General features: G+C 45.8%; 1 protein-coding gene across 1 annotated transcript in view; it reads left to right on the top strand.

The window, feature by feature from the left end:
- LOC138511207 (long-chain-fatty-acid--CoA ligase ACSBG2-like) overlaps positions 1-19,435 on the top strand; it is a 655,074-nt gene that overhangs the window by 271,820 nt on the left and 363,819 nt on the right. Inside the window, exon 9 of the mRNA XM_069626736.1 lies at positions 18,702-18,935. Coding sequence (XP_069482837.1) covers positions 18,702-18,935 — 234 coding nt within the window. The remainder of the gene's footprint in view (positions 1-18,701; positions 18,936-19,435) is intronic.

Here is a 19,435-nt window from a genome sequence, read left to right as displayed (position 1 = left end):
GGAATCACAGAAAGGTTTCGAGGAGGGTGAGAGGGGAAAGTGGGAGGCCGATTGCATTACCCCGCAGACAGTTAATCCCCTATTTTCGCCTACAGAAGGATACTTCTGCGAGCCAGACAAGCCAGATTTGGGGGCCCGGTCCAGTCCGTCTTCCGAACCCTGCGCATCACCTTAGAAGAGGTCACAGCAGCGCAAACCAGGCCAGCGCCTCCGTGGGAGTCAGGTGAGCGTTACATGCCTCAGGGCCCAGCCTACGCCGGAGTCAGTCGTCTCGGCAGCGGCCAAGAAGAAAGCGGCGGGTGCAGCGGTTTCAACTTCCACTTCCCCGCCGGACAGCGAGGGCAAGAAGTTGGACTCCATGGGACGACGAGTCATCTCGTCGGCGGCGACGACGGTTAAGGCGGCCAATGCCTTAGCGATTGTGGCCCGTTACGACAGGGAGCTTTGGTTCAAGATAGCTCCCCTGCTAGACTTCCTACTGGACGACCAGAGGGCGGAAGCCCTACAAATTCTGCAGGAAGGTGAGGTGGCGTCGGATCACGCCATAACAGTGGACATTGCTGATACTGGATTTTGCCAGCTGGGCAACAGGGTTTGCCTTCGACGACGAGGATGGCTCAAGGTGACGGACTTTCGCCAGGATGTCCAGACCAAAGTGTTGGACATGCCGTTCGACGGCAACAACCTGTTTGGGAAGATGGTGGATGAGTCCCGCCAGGCGATCAAGACCGACACAGAGACAGCCCGAGCCCTAGGAGTCCTTCAGCAACGGCGGCCCTTTTGGAGCTCCGGAGGCAGACAGGCAGCCTCCAAGGGATCCATCGGTGGCTCTTCTACGTACCGCCAGGCGGCCCGCTCCTCGTCCTAGGAGGCCTACAGAGGCCGCAGCAAGAAAGGAGGGTCTCACCGCCGTCGTCAAGGAGGCCAAGGCGGCAAGGCCTTCATGTAGGACTGAACCAGCCATAGCGTCAGGCCCCCAAGAAGCACCCCGGTGGGAGGCCGGCTGACGAAGTTCGTCAGTGTGTGGGAGTCCATCTCCACCGACCGTTGGGTCCTGGACACTCGCTAGAATTTCAAAAGAAGTGTCCTCGCATTCCTCCCGTGGCCAGGAAGGAGAATCACGTCCCTCAACTGCTGTTGGAGGTAAGGGCGATGCTCAAGAAAGGTGCCATCGAGCTCGTCCCCAAGAGGCTCCGGGGCTCCGGAGTATAGTCAAGGTACTTCCTCGTCAGAAAGAAGACAGGCGGTTGGTGCCCCATCCTGGACCTGCGTTGGTTAAACAAGTACATCCAGGCACAGAAATTCAGGATGGTCACCCTCCAGCACGTGCTGGGACAGCTGGAGGAGGGCGACTTCCTATCGTCGTTGGACCTGGAGGATGCTTAGTTCCACATTCCCATTCTAAAAGGGCACAGAAAGTTCCTCAGATTCGTAGTCCAGGGGCGTCACTACCAATTCAGAGCCCTGCCGTTCGGATTAAAGTCGGCACCCAGGGTGTTCACCAAGTGCCTCGCACCAGTGGCGGCGTGGCTGCGCCTGCAGGGGATCCACGTCTACCCCTACCTGGACGACTGGCTAATCCGTGCAAGGTCAAGAGAACTCGCCGTCGAACACACGGCAAGGACCGTCCGCCTGCTCACGGAACTGGGATTCGCCATCAACTACCCCAAATCCCACCTGGTTCCGTCGCAGGTGGCACTGTTTCTGGGAGCAAAGTTCGATACAGTGGAGCGATTGACATCTCCATCGGAAGAAAGGATGAAGGCCATTTTGGGCAAGGTGCAGTGCCTGTTAGCCACAGATGTGGCCAGGGTGCGGTCCATCAAGTCCCTCCTCGGGATGATGTCCTCATGCATCTACCTTGTGCCCCTTTGCAGACTTCGGATGCGTCCGCTACAAGAGTTCCTCGACGCCCGCTGGATTCAAGCAGCGGGCAACTTCGAAGACAGGATCCCGCTCGACGAGGAGTTCCGTCGGGCGATTCTATGGTGGGGTACCCGTGCGCACCTCACGACAGGCACGGAGTTTCAGACCCCAGCGTATCAGGAGACGGTGACGACGGACGCCTCCCTGGAGGGATGGGGGGCCCACATCAGAGATCTCCACGCAAGAGGCCTCTGGCTCCCGGAGGAGAGGTCTCTCCACATCAACATCCTGGAGCTACGAGCCGTGTTCTGGGCGCTCAAATCGTTCCTTCCATCCCTCAAGGACAAAGTGGTGAGGATCTTCACTGACAACACCACCACAATGTTCTACATCCGGAAGCAGGGAGGCACAGATCCCCAGCCCTATCCAAGGAGGCCCAGGATCTGTGGCACTGGGCCGTTGCCCAGGGGATGTTTCTGGTTCCCTTCCACCTGGCAGGAATAAAAAACACCATCGCCGACTCACTCAGCAGGGAGCTGCGCTCGTGCCACGAGTGGGAACTACGCCAGGACCAGGTGGATCGGCTCTTTCAACGATGGGGCAAACCCCAGATCGACCTGTTCGCGACGGCGACGAACTCCAAGTGCCTGAGGTTCGCCAGCAGGTTCACACAGCCGAGGAGCATGGGCGATGCTTTCTCGTTCCCTTGGGACGGCCTGTTCCTGTACGCGTTCACTCCATTGTCGTTGCTGCTCCGTCTCATCAACCAGCTCAAGAGGTCCAGGTGCAGGATGATCCTCGTTGCAACGGCGTGGCCGAGACAGATCTGGTTCCCGGACCTTCTGGACTTGTCAGCGTCCCCACCTATCAAGCTGGCAACGGATGCGGATTTTCTCTCCAGAGAAGGAGGTGCCATTCTTCATCACGACCCGGAGTCGCTGAACTTGCAGGCTTGGCTCCTGCAGCACTAGAGTTGGGAGGATACGATATCCCGGCTGACTGCAGAGAGGTTCTTGCAAAAGCCAGGGCGTCCTCAATTCTCAAGTGCTATGGACATAAGTGGAAGAGGTTCTCTGTCTGGTGCCGTGCACAGAAGATTAACCCTCTGCGGGTTACGGCCCCTCAAGTATTGCCGTACCTACTGTCGCTGGCAAAAGCTGGACTGGCTCACGCCTCCATCAAGATACATCTGGCTGCCATCTCCCGATACTAGAACTACAGGACGGGCGTCCTTGTGGTCTCATCGCCTGGTGAATGAATTTATGAAGGGACTATTCCAATCGTTCCCGCCGGTGTAGGCCCCTGCCCCGGCGTGGGAGCTCAACGTGGTGCTGACCAGGCTCATGGGGGCCCCATTTAAGCCTATGCATTCGGCACCGTTGAAGTTCCTGTCGTGGAAGACAGCATTTCTCGTGGCCATCACCTATGCACGACGAGTGGGAGAGATCCGGGCCCTATCTTGCAAGCCTCAATACTTGACTTTTCACATCACAAGGGTGGTGCTGCGGACGCACCCCTCCTTTATGCCCAAGGTGCCGTCGGACTTCCACCTCAACGAGCCCTTGGTGTTGCCAGTTTTCTTCCCGTCACCTTCGTCACAGGCCGAGAGGACTGTGCACTCGCTGGACGTAGCTAGAGCGCTGAAGTTCTACGTTGACCGCACAAAGAGTTTTCGGAAGACATCACAGCTGTTTGTGAACTTTGGACCTGTGAATCAAGGGAAGGCTCTCTCGAAGGCTTCCATTTCCAGATGGCTCTCCGGCTGCATCATGCACTGTCACCGGTTGGCAAACCGACCGCTGCCTGGCCATCCGAGAGCCCATTCGACCAGAGCGATCGCTGCTACCACGGCGTTCCTGTCTGGTGTGCCCCTGCTGGACATCTACAGGGCTGCTACGTGGAGGTCGACGCACACCTTCACAAGATTCTACTGCGTCGATCGGGACTCCAGGGAGGAGTCCAGGGTCGGCCAAGCAGTGCTGCGCAACCTGTTCGCTTAAGGTGAGCCTGGTGAGAAGGTAAGAGATGCTTAATGTTGAGTTGTTGTATTGCTTAATGTTGAGCGTGTTGCCACCTCCCGTGGTTGTGCATGTGTATACTGCTATGTATTCTTATATTTATGAGCATGTGAATCCATGCCAGACCCCATGCTGGAGAAGGAACAAGTTACTTACCTGTAACTGTTGTTCTCCAGCTTGGGTCTGGCATGGATTCACATGCGAACCCTCCCTCCTTCCCCTCTGCGGCTCTTCACTTGGTCATACTGCCACTTTACGTGCTACCAAATCTGAGGATGGCTGCTTAGGGAGAGGGCAGTCATTGGCTGGGGGCAGTATGACCCAAAGATAAGTGATTGGTTACTACTAAGAAAGACAGATCAGAAACAAAACTGATACTGATTTTTTCTTTACCGAGGATTCCCAGCCTGACGACGGGGAATATTCATGAGCATGTGAATCCATGCCAGACCCACGCTGGAGAACAACAGTTACAGGTAAGTAACTTGTTCCTTGCTTAGTGTAGTATCCGGTCATGTTTCAAGGTGCTAGATGTTATTAAAAGTGAACCCCATGCAAAGTGTTTTGACTGTACATGTTGTGGTGTCAACAAATCTGTGATCTGGTGTTATCCTGAACTAACCAGTGTTTTCAATTTGAGTAAAAAGAGAATGGTTAGGAAAGGAAAGCATTTGGGGCATGGAGTGAGGTGGTGTGATTGGTGTTTTTGTACATATATTTATTTTCCTATTCATTAATAGATATGTATTCTTTCTATACTTTGGCCTGGTTCTTGGCTTACCTATTGCTAAAGGGTGAGGGATCTACGTGGTTCTATATGAATCACAGACAGGGCTAGATTAAAACATAACAAAATAATTGAACTACACAATAGACTTTGCATGAGGTTCACTGTTCACAAAGTTTCATTTAAATAAAATGCCACTCTTTACTATTGGCAAAAATGAAATCTGACATGTGCTGCACTCTTTATTTTAATCTCCCTGCACAGTTTGCAATGCTCACAATGTTATTGCACAGCAAACTGTTTCTGTCCCTGCACAAAAAAACAGCTATTCAGTTAATCATATGGAACCCCTCTGCTGTATTGCAGGGTTCAGGGGAATCAGAAAGCGGTAGGGAATTTTGTTCTCATGCACCCTATCTTTTAGGGAGTTTTGGAGTTGGCAAAAAGAAGAAGAATTTCCAATTACTTAATAGGCTGTGTTTTCTATTCACACTGGAACCAATGTTGTTGATCACGAACTTCAACAAAATAACTCTGTGTAATTGGGCTACCTGGGAATTAATTAAATTATTGTTTAATACAATTGCTACGAGTCTACTGCCAGCCACCCACCCACTATTTAAGGTGTGAACTCCAGCAGATCCCCACAAAGCTAGGTTTAGTTTTAGGGCTCAATGGGAATGGGGAAGGAGCTAATAACGGGGCCGCAAATAGCGGGCCTGTTATTAGCTCCATGGTCCCTTAACGGGTCCCGCTAAGGACTGTTGGTAAAACCAGCCAGTCCTTGTGGGACCAGCTAAGGGACCTCGGAATGTGGTGGTAGGGGGTTAACGGCACCGGCATCCCCCCTACCGCCATACTCGGAATGACCCCCACTATCTTTACGGTAGAAAAGCAGAGGCCTGGCATCCATTGGGGGAAGGTGGCTTTGAATCTCAGTGTTAAAGTAAGCTCAGAATGAACAGAAATCTGTACTGTAAGTGTCACAGGCCTTTTGATATCTTGCATCATGGCATCAAAGTCCATTTTACAACATATTTTACATGACTCTGGCAATGAAGATTTGTTTTTCCGTGTGCTCATTGTTCTTAAGCTGCAAATGCAGTCCTTTCCATGTTAACTATTTATGTGTTTTCAGAGTTACCTCTTATTCTTGGCTCTCTGTGTCAGCAAGATTATACTTAAAATGATTGATTGATTGATTGTTTATTTGTATAGTGTCTATACACAATGTGTTTCAAAGCTCTTCAAGGAGGGAGGGAACATGGGAGAATACAACATTCTTACAAGTCCTTGAAACAGATCAGAATGTGAAAAATGACTATCAAATCATAGCGGATAGTACAAGTGAATGGACCAATAAGGGAGAGGTAACGGGGCGGGGGGTGAGGAGACAAAGCTAGCAGTAACATTACTAGGCCTGACAATAATTGATGCAGTGCAAGAGTGACAAAAGGAGGGGTAGGAGGAGAGTTGAGAGGGAGAGGAATAGAAGGGTTAAGGAGAGGTCCAAACAAGTGACTATCCATTAAAGGTCAACGACTGTTCAAGATAATGCAGGGGAGGGAGTGGAGGATAAGACAAGAAGGGAAAATGGGGGACGGACAAGCTGTTATCAGTGTTCCAGGGACAGATGATACGAGTAAGTGCTGAGATATGGTTTAAAGGTGAAGGGGGGGCAAGAAGGCTGCAAAGACTGGCAATTGGGGTAGTGCCGGAAATTGACAGAAGGAGGGAAAGAAGGGAAGGAGAGGGTGAGGGAGATGGAGGAGAAGAAGAAGGGGGAGCACAGGGTGTATGCCAAGAAAGTGGAGAGAGGGGGGCAGGAGATCATCATGGGGTGCAAGGGGGCACCACAGGGGCAGGGAGGGGGGTTGGACTAGACATTGCTAGGGGGTAGGAGGGACATGAAGACACTGGCAGGGGCAAGAGGGGACATGACCACACTGGCTGGGGCAAGGTGGATATGGACACACTCACGGGACAAGGAAAGGGGGGGTGGCAAGTGGCGTACCATGGTGGACAGGGGTAGACAGGGCATCTGTGTGAGCCTTAGTGGTCTGGTGCCGGCTCCCGCCTCCTGGTTACCCTGATTGGCCTATCACGGCCGGGCAACCAATGGGAGAGAGAGTCAGGGCCTGGCCACAGAGGAGGAAACAAATGTTAATGCAGTCCGGCCATCTTGGAAAGGCCAAGCTGCAAGTGGAAGATGGTGCGCTTTCGTTTGAAAAAAGCGAAAACCCAGCCAGGTTTCATCCAGAAGAAAAAATGTCACTGCAACAGATATCATGCAGCCCACACCAAAGTCAAATATTTGTTCCAAAATAATGCACAGAAACGTTCATCTGGCGCAATGTCATCCAGAATTGCCAGGCTTACCTTGGCAGGGTGGAGGGGTCCCAATAAGGCATTGCAGCAGTGCGAAGGCTGCTGGAGCAGCAAGGCAGGTTCACAAGTGAAGGAGATGGAAATGGAAAGTAGGCCTCTGGTTTCGAGTTTTGACAATTGCATTCAAGTCCCATTTTGTACTTTTGATGTTCAATATACACAGCATTTTGATGTGTGTCTATTAAGAGTGAAATGGTGCCTTTTGCCTGTCTGACAACAATGTGCCTTTCAAATTCCCTTCTGCAGCCTGGTTTCATTTTTCACATGTTCCTTGCTTCAACTGCAGACGAACACACATGTGAATGCAATAGGCACATTGGCAGTGTTGACATTTTATGATGCTGGCTTTTCAGTCTGCCAGTGTGCCTTCCCATGGCAAAAAGTATTTTTGCACATTTTGGGACGAACATGGCCTTTCAGTTTGTTTGATCCTAGAGCTACCATTAAACCCCACACCATGACTCCAGGTAATTGTAATACCAGCCACGATACACAGGTTACAAATGAAAGCACACACAAATTGTAAAGCACATATGTGGATAAAGATGGGAAAATGTTTTAAAACTGAACATTTTTATAGACACAATTTTTGAAAGAGGACACGTTCATTTCAGCAAAAGCCATAGATTTGTTAAATGAAAAGTCTAGAATAATGAAGTATGCATGAGTTAGTTATGAAAATTACGTAAGCAGATGGAAGTCATTACACTGCTTAAATAATGTTGATTCAGGTGGGAACCAATGCTTATGTGAGAAAACAAAGTTAATTATGATCTTGGACAAGTTCATCAGAGTCCCAGGGCTACCGGTCAGGTTTCATGAGCTGAGTTTGTCACAATATATTATGCAGCACAAGCCAGTCAGGGATATCTTCCCCTGCAATGAGTGTGGCACACAATAAAGACGCTTTTTATTTTTACAATCCCAATTCTTTTTTAAGGAGGCCTCCAACCCGTCTCCCACCCAACCTCCACAAGCACCCCTTAATCAGTAGACCAGGAACCAGACTGGTGTGTTATCAATTAATATTTATTAATTTGTGATTTATGGGAAAATTGAATGAACAATTACAGTAACCACCAAGGTGTAGTAACACAGACTTCAGAGTACTTTTGGTCAATTAGCACATCAAGACAGCTCAAACATGTATGGCACAAGGATTTGCCTTGCTGACTTTACCACTGCTATCAACAGTTCAAAACGCCATGAAATTGATTGCAACCCACAAGAAAGTGCATGAGCACAGTAACAATTCTGGGGCCCCAGCAACCCTCACCCACCCCTTAGACCTCCACTAGGCTTGTCAGCTCATTTTGAATGGGGTTTTCAGAAACACTGAGGCCAGCAATGAATGGGACAATTCGTTTTTATGCATCAGGTAAAATGGGTTTTCACTTTATTAGGACAACTGCTATGGGATATCACAGACAGGCTCTTCGTGCAGGTTAGACTAGAACAAAGAGGGCTTCAGAACAGACTGGCTAGCACACCATAGAAAACTCGAATTCAGTACATGCAACACATGAAAAAATAAAAAGGGAATGCAATTTTAAATCTGTTATCAAATTATAGTAGGGGAAGAGAGTAGACTAGGAAAAATGGCTTTAAACAATTTAAACGAAATTTCCAGGAAAACGAAAATGCACGTGACACTCATTTTTAATAAGGCTGAATGACAGAAAATGAAAATCTGCAATCAAAACATGGTAGGGGAAGATGAGTAGATTCAGAAAAAACGGTTTTTAAAAGGTTAAGTGACATTTTTAGGAAAAAGAAAATGCAAATCACACTTGTTTTTGCCGAGGCAGCAAATGACAGGCACACTTTAAGCGATGGGGAACTCACATAGGAAAACGGTTTTCATTTGAAATGACAGTGGCACACAACAAGTAGACTTCTGGGCAAAGGGATGCTCACAATAATGAAATCGGTTTGGGTTCAAAAAGACGGATGCAAATAGGAATTCATTTGGTAACACACAATTTAAACACAAGGACACATTCTTTTTTAGCTTATAATGAATCTAATTCTTTGGGAAAGCACTTTATGTCTATAATGGCTCACAAGACACTAGGAAGAGAGAGTTAGTTTTGAATTCTAACTTTCTCGATCCCGTGAAACAATGTGGAAATTAATTGATTTACTGAACAAACATATACTAGGGATTTACACAAGCAACTGGAATTATTGCAATGGGAAATGACAGAAATGCATGGGAAAACACAGATTTTCAATGGAAACAATTACTACAATGCACAGACAAGTGAAATATCTTTCAATAGGAAAATGACTGAATTATACAAACAAAGTATATAGGGGGTTTCTAAATGGTGGAATTTCTATAGCAATGCTGAAGAAGATAGGGCTTATTTAATCTATGGCTGGTGATGTATATACTTACAAGGAAAGTGCTTTATGGACATCAAGGGGAGCCAGGGCTTCACTGCAGGGAAATCAAGGGGTCAGTCAAGGACTCTCTCTGTCCTCCAAAAAGATCCCACTCCAGCTCCTGGCTTTACTCCAAGATTAGGCCCAATGCTGCAAGAATGGTTACAGATTTTGATAGCTGCTCACCTCGGATTTGGTAGGGAGAAAGTCCTCATTTGAGGCGGAGTGACCTATTTATAAGGCAAATGACATCACGCTGTGTCATATTTCTTGCAAAATTGGTAAAGCAATGTTCAATGGTTTCCTCTCTTCTGCGGGCCGATAGGTCCAAAGAAAAAGGGAGTGTTCTGGGAAGCCAAGGGAGGATACCCCATCATTATGTAACTGAGACAGGGAGTTGGATCTGGATTGTGTACCTGAAAATCTCACATTGTGACAAATGCCCTTTCTCATCCTATTATGCCACATATGTCAGCATTTTTTACTACTATATTTTTCAGTGAGTCGCATAGGCCTGGTTTGATGTTTGTGCGATCTACTGGTGCAAAGCTACAGTATTTTCTCGTTTATGCGCAAACTATATTAATGAAAAATATGGCATTCGGTGGCCGGAATATTGATCACCTGTTACACATATTCTCAAATTCCTATGGTTGTCACATTTATGCAGAGGTCACAATCAATTTCTTTCTCATAACTTTTGGTATGTTGGTTTCACTAAAATTGTTTTTACCAGATGTAGCTCACTGACAGCTTTTCAGAAATCCAAACATTAATATATTGGGATGAATATTATGGATATTACACGATGAAACACGTGTCTCCCAATTTACAGAATGGAAAATCAGTTCCCTCCTTAAACCTAGCCCCCACCTTTGCCATGTGTGGCTATGATGTCAAGATGGGTCCTGTGTTGAGATTAGATCACCTTCCAAGAGGTTCAAAGGGCTAAATGCTAAGGGCTAAATGCTAGCTCAGGCAAGTTTTATTGCAGCCTAAGTGGTTTGGATCATAAAGTGCTGGAGAGCAATCATGCTTGAAGGCAAACCAGACTTACATTAACATGACAATGGGCTTTGAAGCCTCAGTTTCATTTCTGGCTCACAGCAGAAATGGAACCAGGACCAAGATTTGGTGCCTATCTCTGCTGCAAGGATTTTACTTTTAACCAACCTTAGTAAATGAACACACTCTGGACATGTAAACCCTTGGAAAAGTAATTTCATGCAAACAGTGATTACAGAAGGGCACATAATGTAAATTTCAAGACTTTAGCTGGACATGTGAATACTTAGAATGTTGGTTTTAAAGGCCCAATTTGAAATGTCCTTTGTCAATTCCAGCCGTGAAACCTTTTATTCTGTTGCAGTTTCACATTGCCTTGCAGATTCTTGTAACTTAAAGGATTCTTCTGTGGTGTGCACCTCATGAACAAAACTCCAGTTCATTTGTTGCACCTTTTGCGCACATTCTTAAGGAGCATGTCTTTAATTGAAAGGGAACAACTGATTTTTACAAGTAATTATTTCTGTCACATTGAAAGCTCTCTCTCTGCTGTGCCGGTTTGCACACAATCTTGGCACTTTCATTTACATGTTGGTTACTGCCATCTGCCAATATGACATCAGCCACTTGAGACTTTTTGCAAATGTTTCCCTGTATCTTTCCCTTCTGTGAGGCCATGAAAATGTTTAGACACCTCCAAGTTTGGATGCCAAATTTCTCTCCTTTTCGTTTTGACATTACAGGGCCTTATTTCCATGTTAATGCAAAGCCAGCCTTTCACTGAGGGGTATGTGCCCCCACTGACTCCGGCCTTTAGTTCTGGCATTTAGGGCTATTTCACCCCACATATTGAATATTCAAATTGGCATCCATTCAAGAAATATGTGACCTATTAGACACTCATGACCAGTGACTATTCTGGGCAGAGTGCCAGATTAAATGTGTATGGGTTAAAGGGTAAAATTGGCTGTGACTCAAGAAATAAAGGCAGACAGAGTAGTTCACTGCAAAAGGAAGCTTTATAATATTAGACACAAAACAGAGTGGTCATTTCCATTCACAAATGATTGTAGCCAAATAATGGGATATAAATACAGTCAAAGGGTCTGGATGAGGAACTCATAGAAACCTACATGCATGAGAGATCCGATGAGAGATGCGAGAGCCCGGTGTTTTGTGGGCAGATGGCTGCAAAGAGCACAGAGGAGAAAACAGCGGGGTGGGTACAAGGCACTAGATAAAGTCCAGACCTCCGATATATAGCCAGTATGTTTTCAGCTGGTAAAGAGCTCATACAAATGAGATGTATCGGCAACTGCAGGTTACAGAAGCCTCCATGTGATTTTTACTTGGCTTTAAAGGGAAAATGGTCAACATTGAGATTATTCTGATTTTCTTTATTTAGACACAGAGCCACAGGGGGATTTATTGTTGTATTTAGTGAGCAGGCACAAGGTATCAAGTGAGAATTAAAAAGCTACAAGTTTTCTTTTAGTTTGAGAATGAATACAGGTTTTCTGGAACTTGTTTTATAAACGCGTATCTTAAATTGCTATATCAATCAGCTTGCTTAGAGCAGGAAACAGCTTGCATGTAACAGAAAATATTGCAATGAGCTATAAGCAATATTTTGCCTACAAGCTGATGGGTATAGTGTAGCTGTGGGCCAGAATAGTTGATTGTTGCATTGTGGAAAGCAAGTATTTTGAAAACAAAAGTTACATGCTGTTCCAAGCCAATATTGGTTTGTGTTTATTTGGCTACTGTTGTGAGTGGAGTGAAGCAAACACACTAGAATAACCCTGCATGTTATAAGAGCAGAATGGTTGGACAGTAATTTGGAAAAAAATAAACCTTACACATTTGAACCATTTTTGTGTTGTGAATCTTAAATCAATGTTGTTTCAAAGGTTATTTTCAAGAGCACTGAGAATAAATTAATGCAATACAAAGCGTATTATGCACAAGTAGCTGTTTAGATAAAAGTTTGTTGACGCGTCCATGGCAGTGGTACATTTTATGAGCAAATTCTTTGACTTCTGACCATGAGCAGATGAGCAGCACAATATTATGACAGACCTTGGTAGACTGATGAATCTCTTTGTGCATCCATTAGCTACATAAGGTTAAGTGGATGGGAAACCATGGTGTAGATGAATGCATGCTTTTGAGTTTTGTAAAGGTAATTATTACGTTCTTTCGCTTAATATTTGGCATGCAGGATGGAATTTGTTTTTACCCTAATATGATACAATTTATAGCAATGGCTTCACATCTGAAAGATCAAACATTTTGAGGGAATGCAACTATATTTTAGCATCTGTTAAGGTGTTTACCCCCAGAGTGAGACTATAGCATTGGCCATTGGAAAAATCATTTCACACTGGTGAAGACACCCTATGATTGGGGGGCGTATGTGTATTGGAGAACCTCAAGAGCACCACAACCTCAAGTGCTTTCATCAATGCATTACATGTTATGGGAGACAGGATAGAACCCTGAGGCTCCTCACAATGCATGGGAAGACATTCAGACCTCACTGGCTGAACTCCATACAACGATTACACATAAATGAGGAGGACCAGGCAAGGACTGACCCTGCCCAACCCAACTGACAAGAAAAGATGTTTAAAAATGCCTCATGATCAAATCTGTCAAATGCTGCTGACAGATCCAGGAGCACAAATAGACCACCCTCACCAAAAAAGATGGGGCACCATCTGCAGTCTATAGAGTGACTGCCTCAGTTCTATGTCCATGTGTGGAGCCATATTGATAGCTCTGCCATAACCCGTGCTGATGTAAGTTATGTGGAAGCTGATCCGCTGCACATTCAGATCCCAACACACACGTTCTGCTCTGTGGGCAACTGTAGCATCTAACACAACATGCTCACACAGATGCTATTATTTGCTATGGCCTACATGTCTTTCACTTCCTTTCTTTCTATCTTTGTTTTGTTTTTTCTTTCATTGTTTCTTTGGCCCTCATTACGACCCTTATGGAAAGTGGTTTACGCCGGCGTAATGCATGGCGTACCTTTCCGCCTTACTACGAGTTCCCGTAGCGCCATGGTGCTTTTTTCGCCTGGTTTTTCCGGGCGGAAAAATCCATGGCGCTACGGGACCTGTTGTTAATTACGCCACCGTAATTTACGGTGGCGTAATTAACACCTTCCCCACTCCCATTATACCCTATGGGGCAAAAATGGGAATGGGGAAGGGTAAATGGGGATTGGGGACTTACCGCCCGCCAAGGTCGGAATGGGGCGGTAAGTCCGCCAACCCCCATGGCGGAGTTGGCAGCTTTGCGCCATGGACCATGGTGCAAATTGCACCATGGTCCTCCGCCAGGGTCGTAATGAGGGCCTTTATCTTGTTCCTTTTTCTTCCTTTCTTTCTTTTCCTCTTGTTTGTTCTTTCTTTTCTTACTTTTTTATTCTTTCCTTCTCTCCATCATCCTTTCTGCTCATCTTCCCTCCTTATTGTTTACATCTTTCATCCATCTTACCTCCTTTCCATTTATTTTATTTTACTTTGGGTATTTATTTAAGGTGAATCTAGCTTTGGGAAGCGATGGACTATTGTACATTGGTACTGGTTACAGGCATCCTTCTTTCAGTTTTGTTTCCTTCGATCCTTGTTTTGTTGTGTCTGTACATCCATCTTTCCTACTATCCTTGCTGCCTTGTTTCCTCTTTTGATTTTATTATTATATATCTTTATTCTTTAAGTGTGAACCTAGATTAAGAGCGATGGAACTCTGTGCAGGTCACAGGGCATTGGTTTCTCTTTCTTTCTCTTTCATGTTATTTCGCTCTGTCTCTCTCTCTCTCTCTACATCTCTTCATCAATTTCTCTTTTGCTGTCTCAGTTTCTGTCTTTCTCTGTCATTTCCTGTTGTCATTTTTTCCTCTTGTTCTCTCTTATTCAATCTTTGTTTCTATCCTTCACTGTCTTTCTTTACTTCCCTTTGGTATATATCTATGTACGTACAGTTGTTGTAAAACGAATGCCTAGTTGGGAAGTAATGTAGCACTGTACTGAATAGGCAAAGGGAACAAAGCAGAAGGTGTTCCCAACAAGTTAGGTCAGGGAGTGCATCCAAAAGTACAGTCTTTGTAGGGATCAAGTCTCAAACATTACAGCACACTCACACTCGTTTTGTTTGAAACTCAACCTCAGGAGTTCACTCTCACTCAATGAGTAGAGATGGAAGGAAGGAAGAAAGGAAACAACTAGGGAATTATTGGGGTATTCGAGGCCGCTCTTCACATATGACAGCCAATACTAATTGCCCCTGCCAATACATGTTGGCATATAATGGCCACAGGCCAAATGTTGCAATACACAGGGCATTCCCTTAAACATTATCAGTGTTTATTTTGGAAGTGGATTTTGACCAGTCATCTCACACTTCCCGCCTTGTCTTTTTTTTCTCGCTAGTGAGGTTCTGCAGCATTCATGACCGCCACTGAAACCAACATTGTTGCATGCCAAAGTATTACATGTACTCTGTCTCTTTCTCCTGCGCTAACCCCCTTCTTCCTCTACTCTCCACCCTCCCATAGACCATCCTAGCTACTCAGACATCTATGAACAGCCCTGGCGGTCTAATGTATGTCCCCCTCACTATCTGGCCTCTCAGGCTTGGCCCATAAGCAAAAAGACACTTGTAACCCTTGGAGCTTATGGTCACAGCCATGCCCAGAATGATACATTGTCATGGTAACCCACATGTCTGTGTAAAAATGACCTTCATCTCGCCCCTCAGAGCAAGGCAAACCATGAGCTTATCCTCATGACTGCTCGCACCATCGTGCTTTGTCATGACTGGAGCCTGAAGGCAAGCATTGCCTAGGCTGGTCACCCCTAATGCATGCCCAGGACAGGCCCCACACTCACCCCGTTTTCGCTCTTATTCGTAAAAGAGCAGCAGTGCCATGGCTCGTCTAAACAATCTCACGCTTGTTGTAAGATGCTTCTTCTTTTTTTTTTTAATTATTTATTTGTTTGTTTTGGTAGCAAAATTTAATTTACACCTTTACAAAGAAATCCATAGTCAAATGTTGATAATACTAATGATAAAACACACAAAAAACAAAGGGAATAGAACAAGAAAGGCATATTGCTTAAAACATTGCTAAAAAACATTTGGCAGCTAATAAAAGTTTTTTTGAAACATAATACAAACCCACATCATATACATACGACATAGCCAACCCCCCAACCCCAACATTCTTTGTTCCCCCAAAAGGGGCGTTCAGGTGTGTATCTCACAAGATCAAACAAATTCAGCATCTACCAATTTTATAAGAGAAAAACCCTAAAAGTATCAAAACACAAAATGGCTAACGATCAGAAGCCAAGAGCGTTCGAAATCTTACGCAATTTATAGCTGGGTGAAGGAGGCTACTTCACAGGCTGCCCACACAAGATGGCACTATTGAGTGGCAGCAGATGCTCCTCAATCATCACAACAAGTCAGTTGCTAACATAATAGACATGGTGTTGCCCTGCATACATCGAAGCCAAACTAGGTGACGTTCAAAAGGAGAATCAGAGGTCAAAAATGCATCTAGACAACATCGCCTATGTTTGTTAAAAAAATTGCAGTACATAAACAGATGTTCGAGTGTTTCACACTCAGCGGACTGTAAACAGAATCTGCAGCCCTCCCACTTCGCCAGATCTCTGTACCCTGACCAGTGCCCAATCCGAGAGCCTGTGTGAATGAGATCCAAACGAAATCGCATATACGTCCTTCTTGCATCTTTGTCCAGGAAGCATAATAAATAAGGCAGCCGAGGTGACACTGCCTGCCTAAATGTGACATAGGTCCCAAATGAAGGGTAACCTCCGATCAGATCAGAGTTGCGTGCCCAAGAATTTTTAAAGAAACGACTTTTAACTTTACTCAGAGAATCAATCAAATCCTGCAGGGACATGTTCAACGATGATAAGATGGCATAAATTCGATCTTTAAATTCAGAAATCGAAGAAGGAAATTCGTGGGCAAGCATTGAGTGAAAATCCTCGTAAAGGGAATTCAGAGGAGGTGAAATCATTTTAGAAAAAGCATTCACCATCCGCCAGAGATATTTGTCTTCTAGGGAATATAAACCTAGTTCATGTAGAATGATGGCATTAGGTAGATATCCTGGCAGCCCCAAAATTCTCTTCCAGAGTTTACCTTGTAAACGATTTAATAAAGGCCCCAACTTCAAAAGACACACGCCCACAGCATAGAGTAAAATAGGCTCTACTTTCATAGTGTAGTATTGCAACAGGGGCATAAGTGAATATCTGCAGTATCTGCGGAAGATCGTTGACATTTGGGCCAACAGTGGATTAAGCTTGGCATTCAAAACTGTGCGCCATGCGCCGATAGACATCCCATTCGATAGATGATATCCCAAATAGATAATGGGCCTCATTACGAGTCAGGCGTTAAGGGGTTAACGGCGCCGTAAACGGCGCCGACCCTTAACGCCTGATTCCGAGGTCCCTTTGCGCCATGGTGAGTTTAACGCCTGCTTTTTGCAGGCGTTAAAATCCATGGCGCTAAGGGACCATGGTGCTAATTACGCCACCGTAATTTATGGTGGCGTAATTAGCGCCTTCCCCACTCCCATTATGCCCTATGGGGCAAAAATGGGAATGGGGAAGGGTAAATGGGAAATGGGGATTTACCGCCCCACTCACCTTGGAATGAGGTGGTAAATCCGCCATCCACCATGGTGTAAACTTAGTTTACACCATGGTGGTAAGGGTACGACCCAGGCGGTAACTTACCGCCTGGGTCATAATGAGGCCCAATCTCTTTTTTTCTTAAAATAGGTTGGGCATTAATGACAAAATTAAATCTGGGTAATTTTGTTTTAGCTGTAAAAAAAATTATGTTGGATTTGGCTGGATTGATGGTCATATTGTTTAACACACAATAGTCATAAAAGGATTGTAATTTATTTTGGAGACCGAAAGGAACCCTATCAAATAGGATGACATCGTCGGCAAATGCCAACCAGTGAATCCGTAAGTTGCCCAATGCTACCGGAAAAGAATTAGAGCCCTTCCAGATTTTGTCAATGTCAGCCAGGTAAAGGTTGAATAATACCGCGGCCAAGTTACAGCCCTGTTTTACGCCTAAGTACGTAGAGATGTTGTCGATTAGAAGACGTTCAGAGTTGATTCGGACCCTATACGAGGTATTTTGGTGTAAGGCAGCAATTATAGCTACCAAAGCAGAAGGGATACCATATGATAACAACTTCTGCCAAAGGCGATTTCGAAGAACGTTGTCAAAGGCAGCTGAGAGGTCTAATGCTGCCATATAAATGGTGCCATTAGATTTAGAATGCGCAGTCTGAATGAGGTGGGCAAGAATTGAGGCATTTAGCTGCGTGCCCATAGCCCGCCGAAAGCCGACCTGTGCTTTTGAGAGGATTTTCAAGGCAATTATGTGGGCTTCCAACTCGCACAGGATCAGCCGTGCAAAAATGTTTGCCTCTGTATCTATAAGGGCAATAGGTCTAAAGTTTAGCGGGTTACGTAGGGCACCCTTTTTGTGTATCGGGGTCACTATAGCCATCAGCCATGATTTAGGGACTCTACCCGTTTGATAAATCAACTGATAGCGTGGAAGCAGGTACCTAGCCCAAAAGTTGGGATCATCCTTAAAGACACAGGGGGGCAGCCCATCTGGACCAGCTGCTTTCGAAAATTTCAATTGGGAAATTGCCCATATGATGTCTTTAAGTTCCCATGGGCAAACATGAGGTAGGGCTAGCTGCAAGTTGATTGATTCTAGTTTAAGATGTCGCTCCGGCAGTGTGTATTTTTGACCGAAAAACTGCTCCCATTCAGGGCCCGAAATGGTTGCAACCAAACGGGTGTCTGCCTTGCCAGACGGATTTCTTAGGATAGCCCATAAATCCCGAGTTTTTTTCTTGCATAACAACTCAATCATATGTTGGTTGGCTGAGTTGGACGCAGCCTGGCGAAGCGTCTTTGATTGTTGCTTGAAACGGGCAGCAATATCATTTTTTTCCCTGTGGTAATTAGACGGGCTAATAGACTGGATGCTTATTCTTCTGTGGTTTTAATCTGTCATGTAATTGATTTTTGTTTTGAAGATTAGCAATTTATATTTTGTCCTATCAACAACGCTAATGTAGATAGTTATTTCTGTTCCCATTAGTCCATATAATTGCAACTGGCTTTCTAACATTAGAGTGCGCTAATGCCCTTCGGGGCCTGGTCTGTGCTATGTAAAACTGCATTAATACATGAATGAATTCTCTGTTGCAGAATCAATTCCACACCATGGGGCTATGCACTGGCTGACAGTCTGGTCTTCCAGAGGGTCAAGACTGCCTTGGGACTGGACCGCTGCTCCACTTGTCTGACTGGTGCAGCCCCTATTACCCGGGACACCACGGAGTACTTCCTGAGCCTGGACATCCCCCTCTTGGTGGTCTATGGAATGAGTGAATGTGCAGGGCCACACACCGTATCGCTTCATGAGGCCTTCCGCACCAGTAGGTCAGTGTTCCCGGTCTGTTCCTGCGATAGCATGCACATCATGAGGTCACTGTCCATCTGTTTCACTGACTCCGCTCATAGCCTGTACAGCTGCATGCACCTAAAGCATGCACATCATGAGGTCACTGTCCATCTGTTTCATTGACTCCGCTCATAGCCCGTACAGCTGCAAGCACCTCAAGCATGCACACCATGAGGTCACTGTCCATCTGTTTCACTGAATCCGGTCATAGCCTGTACTGCTGCATGTACCCCATGATGCCAATGTGGGTCTGTTATTCTTTCTGTGACATTGCTATCCATCAGTACCTGTCATAGAGTGCCTGTCTACAGCCTGCATCCGACCATGAGATCACTGTCCGTCTGTTTCACCGACTCCAATCATAGCCCGTACAGCTGCATGCACCTAAAGCATGCACACCATGCGGTCACTGTCCATCTGTTTCTGAGGTCACTGTCCATCTGTTTCACCGACTCCGCTCATAGCCTGTACAGCTGCA

The sequence above is a fragment of the Ambystoma mexicanum genome, chromosome 6p, assembly GCF_040938575.1.
Source record: "Ambystoma mexicanum isolate Mex_15411 chromosome 6p, UKY_AmexF1_1, whole genome shotgun sequence".
Lineage (NCBI taxonomy): Eukaryota > Metazoa > Chordata > Amphibia > Caudata > Ambystomatidae > Ambystoma > Ambystoma mexicanum.
Note: the sequence above shows the minus strand (reverse complement) of the source record. Positions and strands in the feature narration are given on the sequence as shown.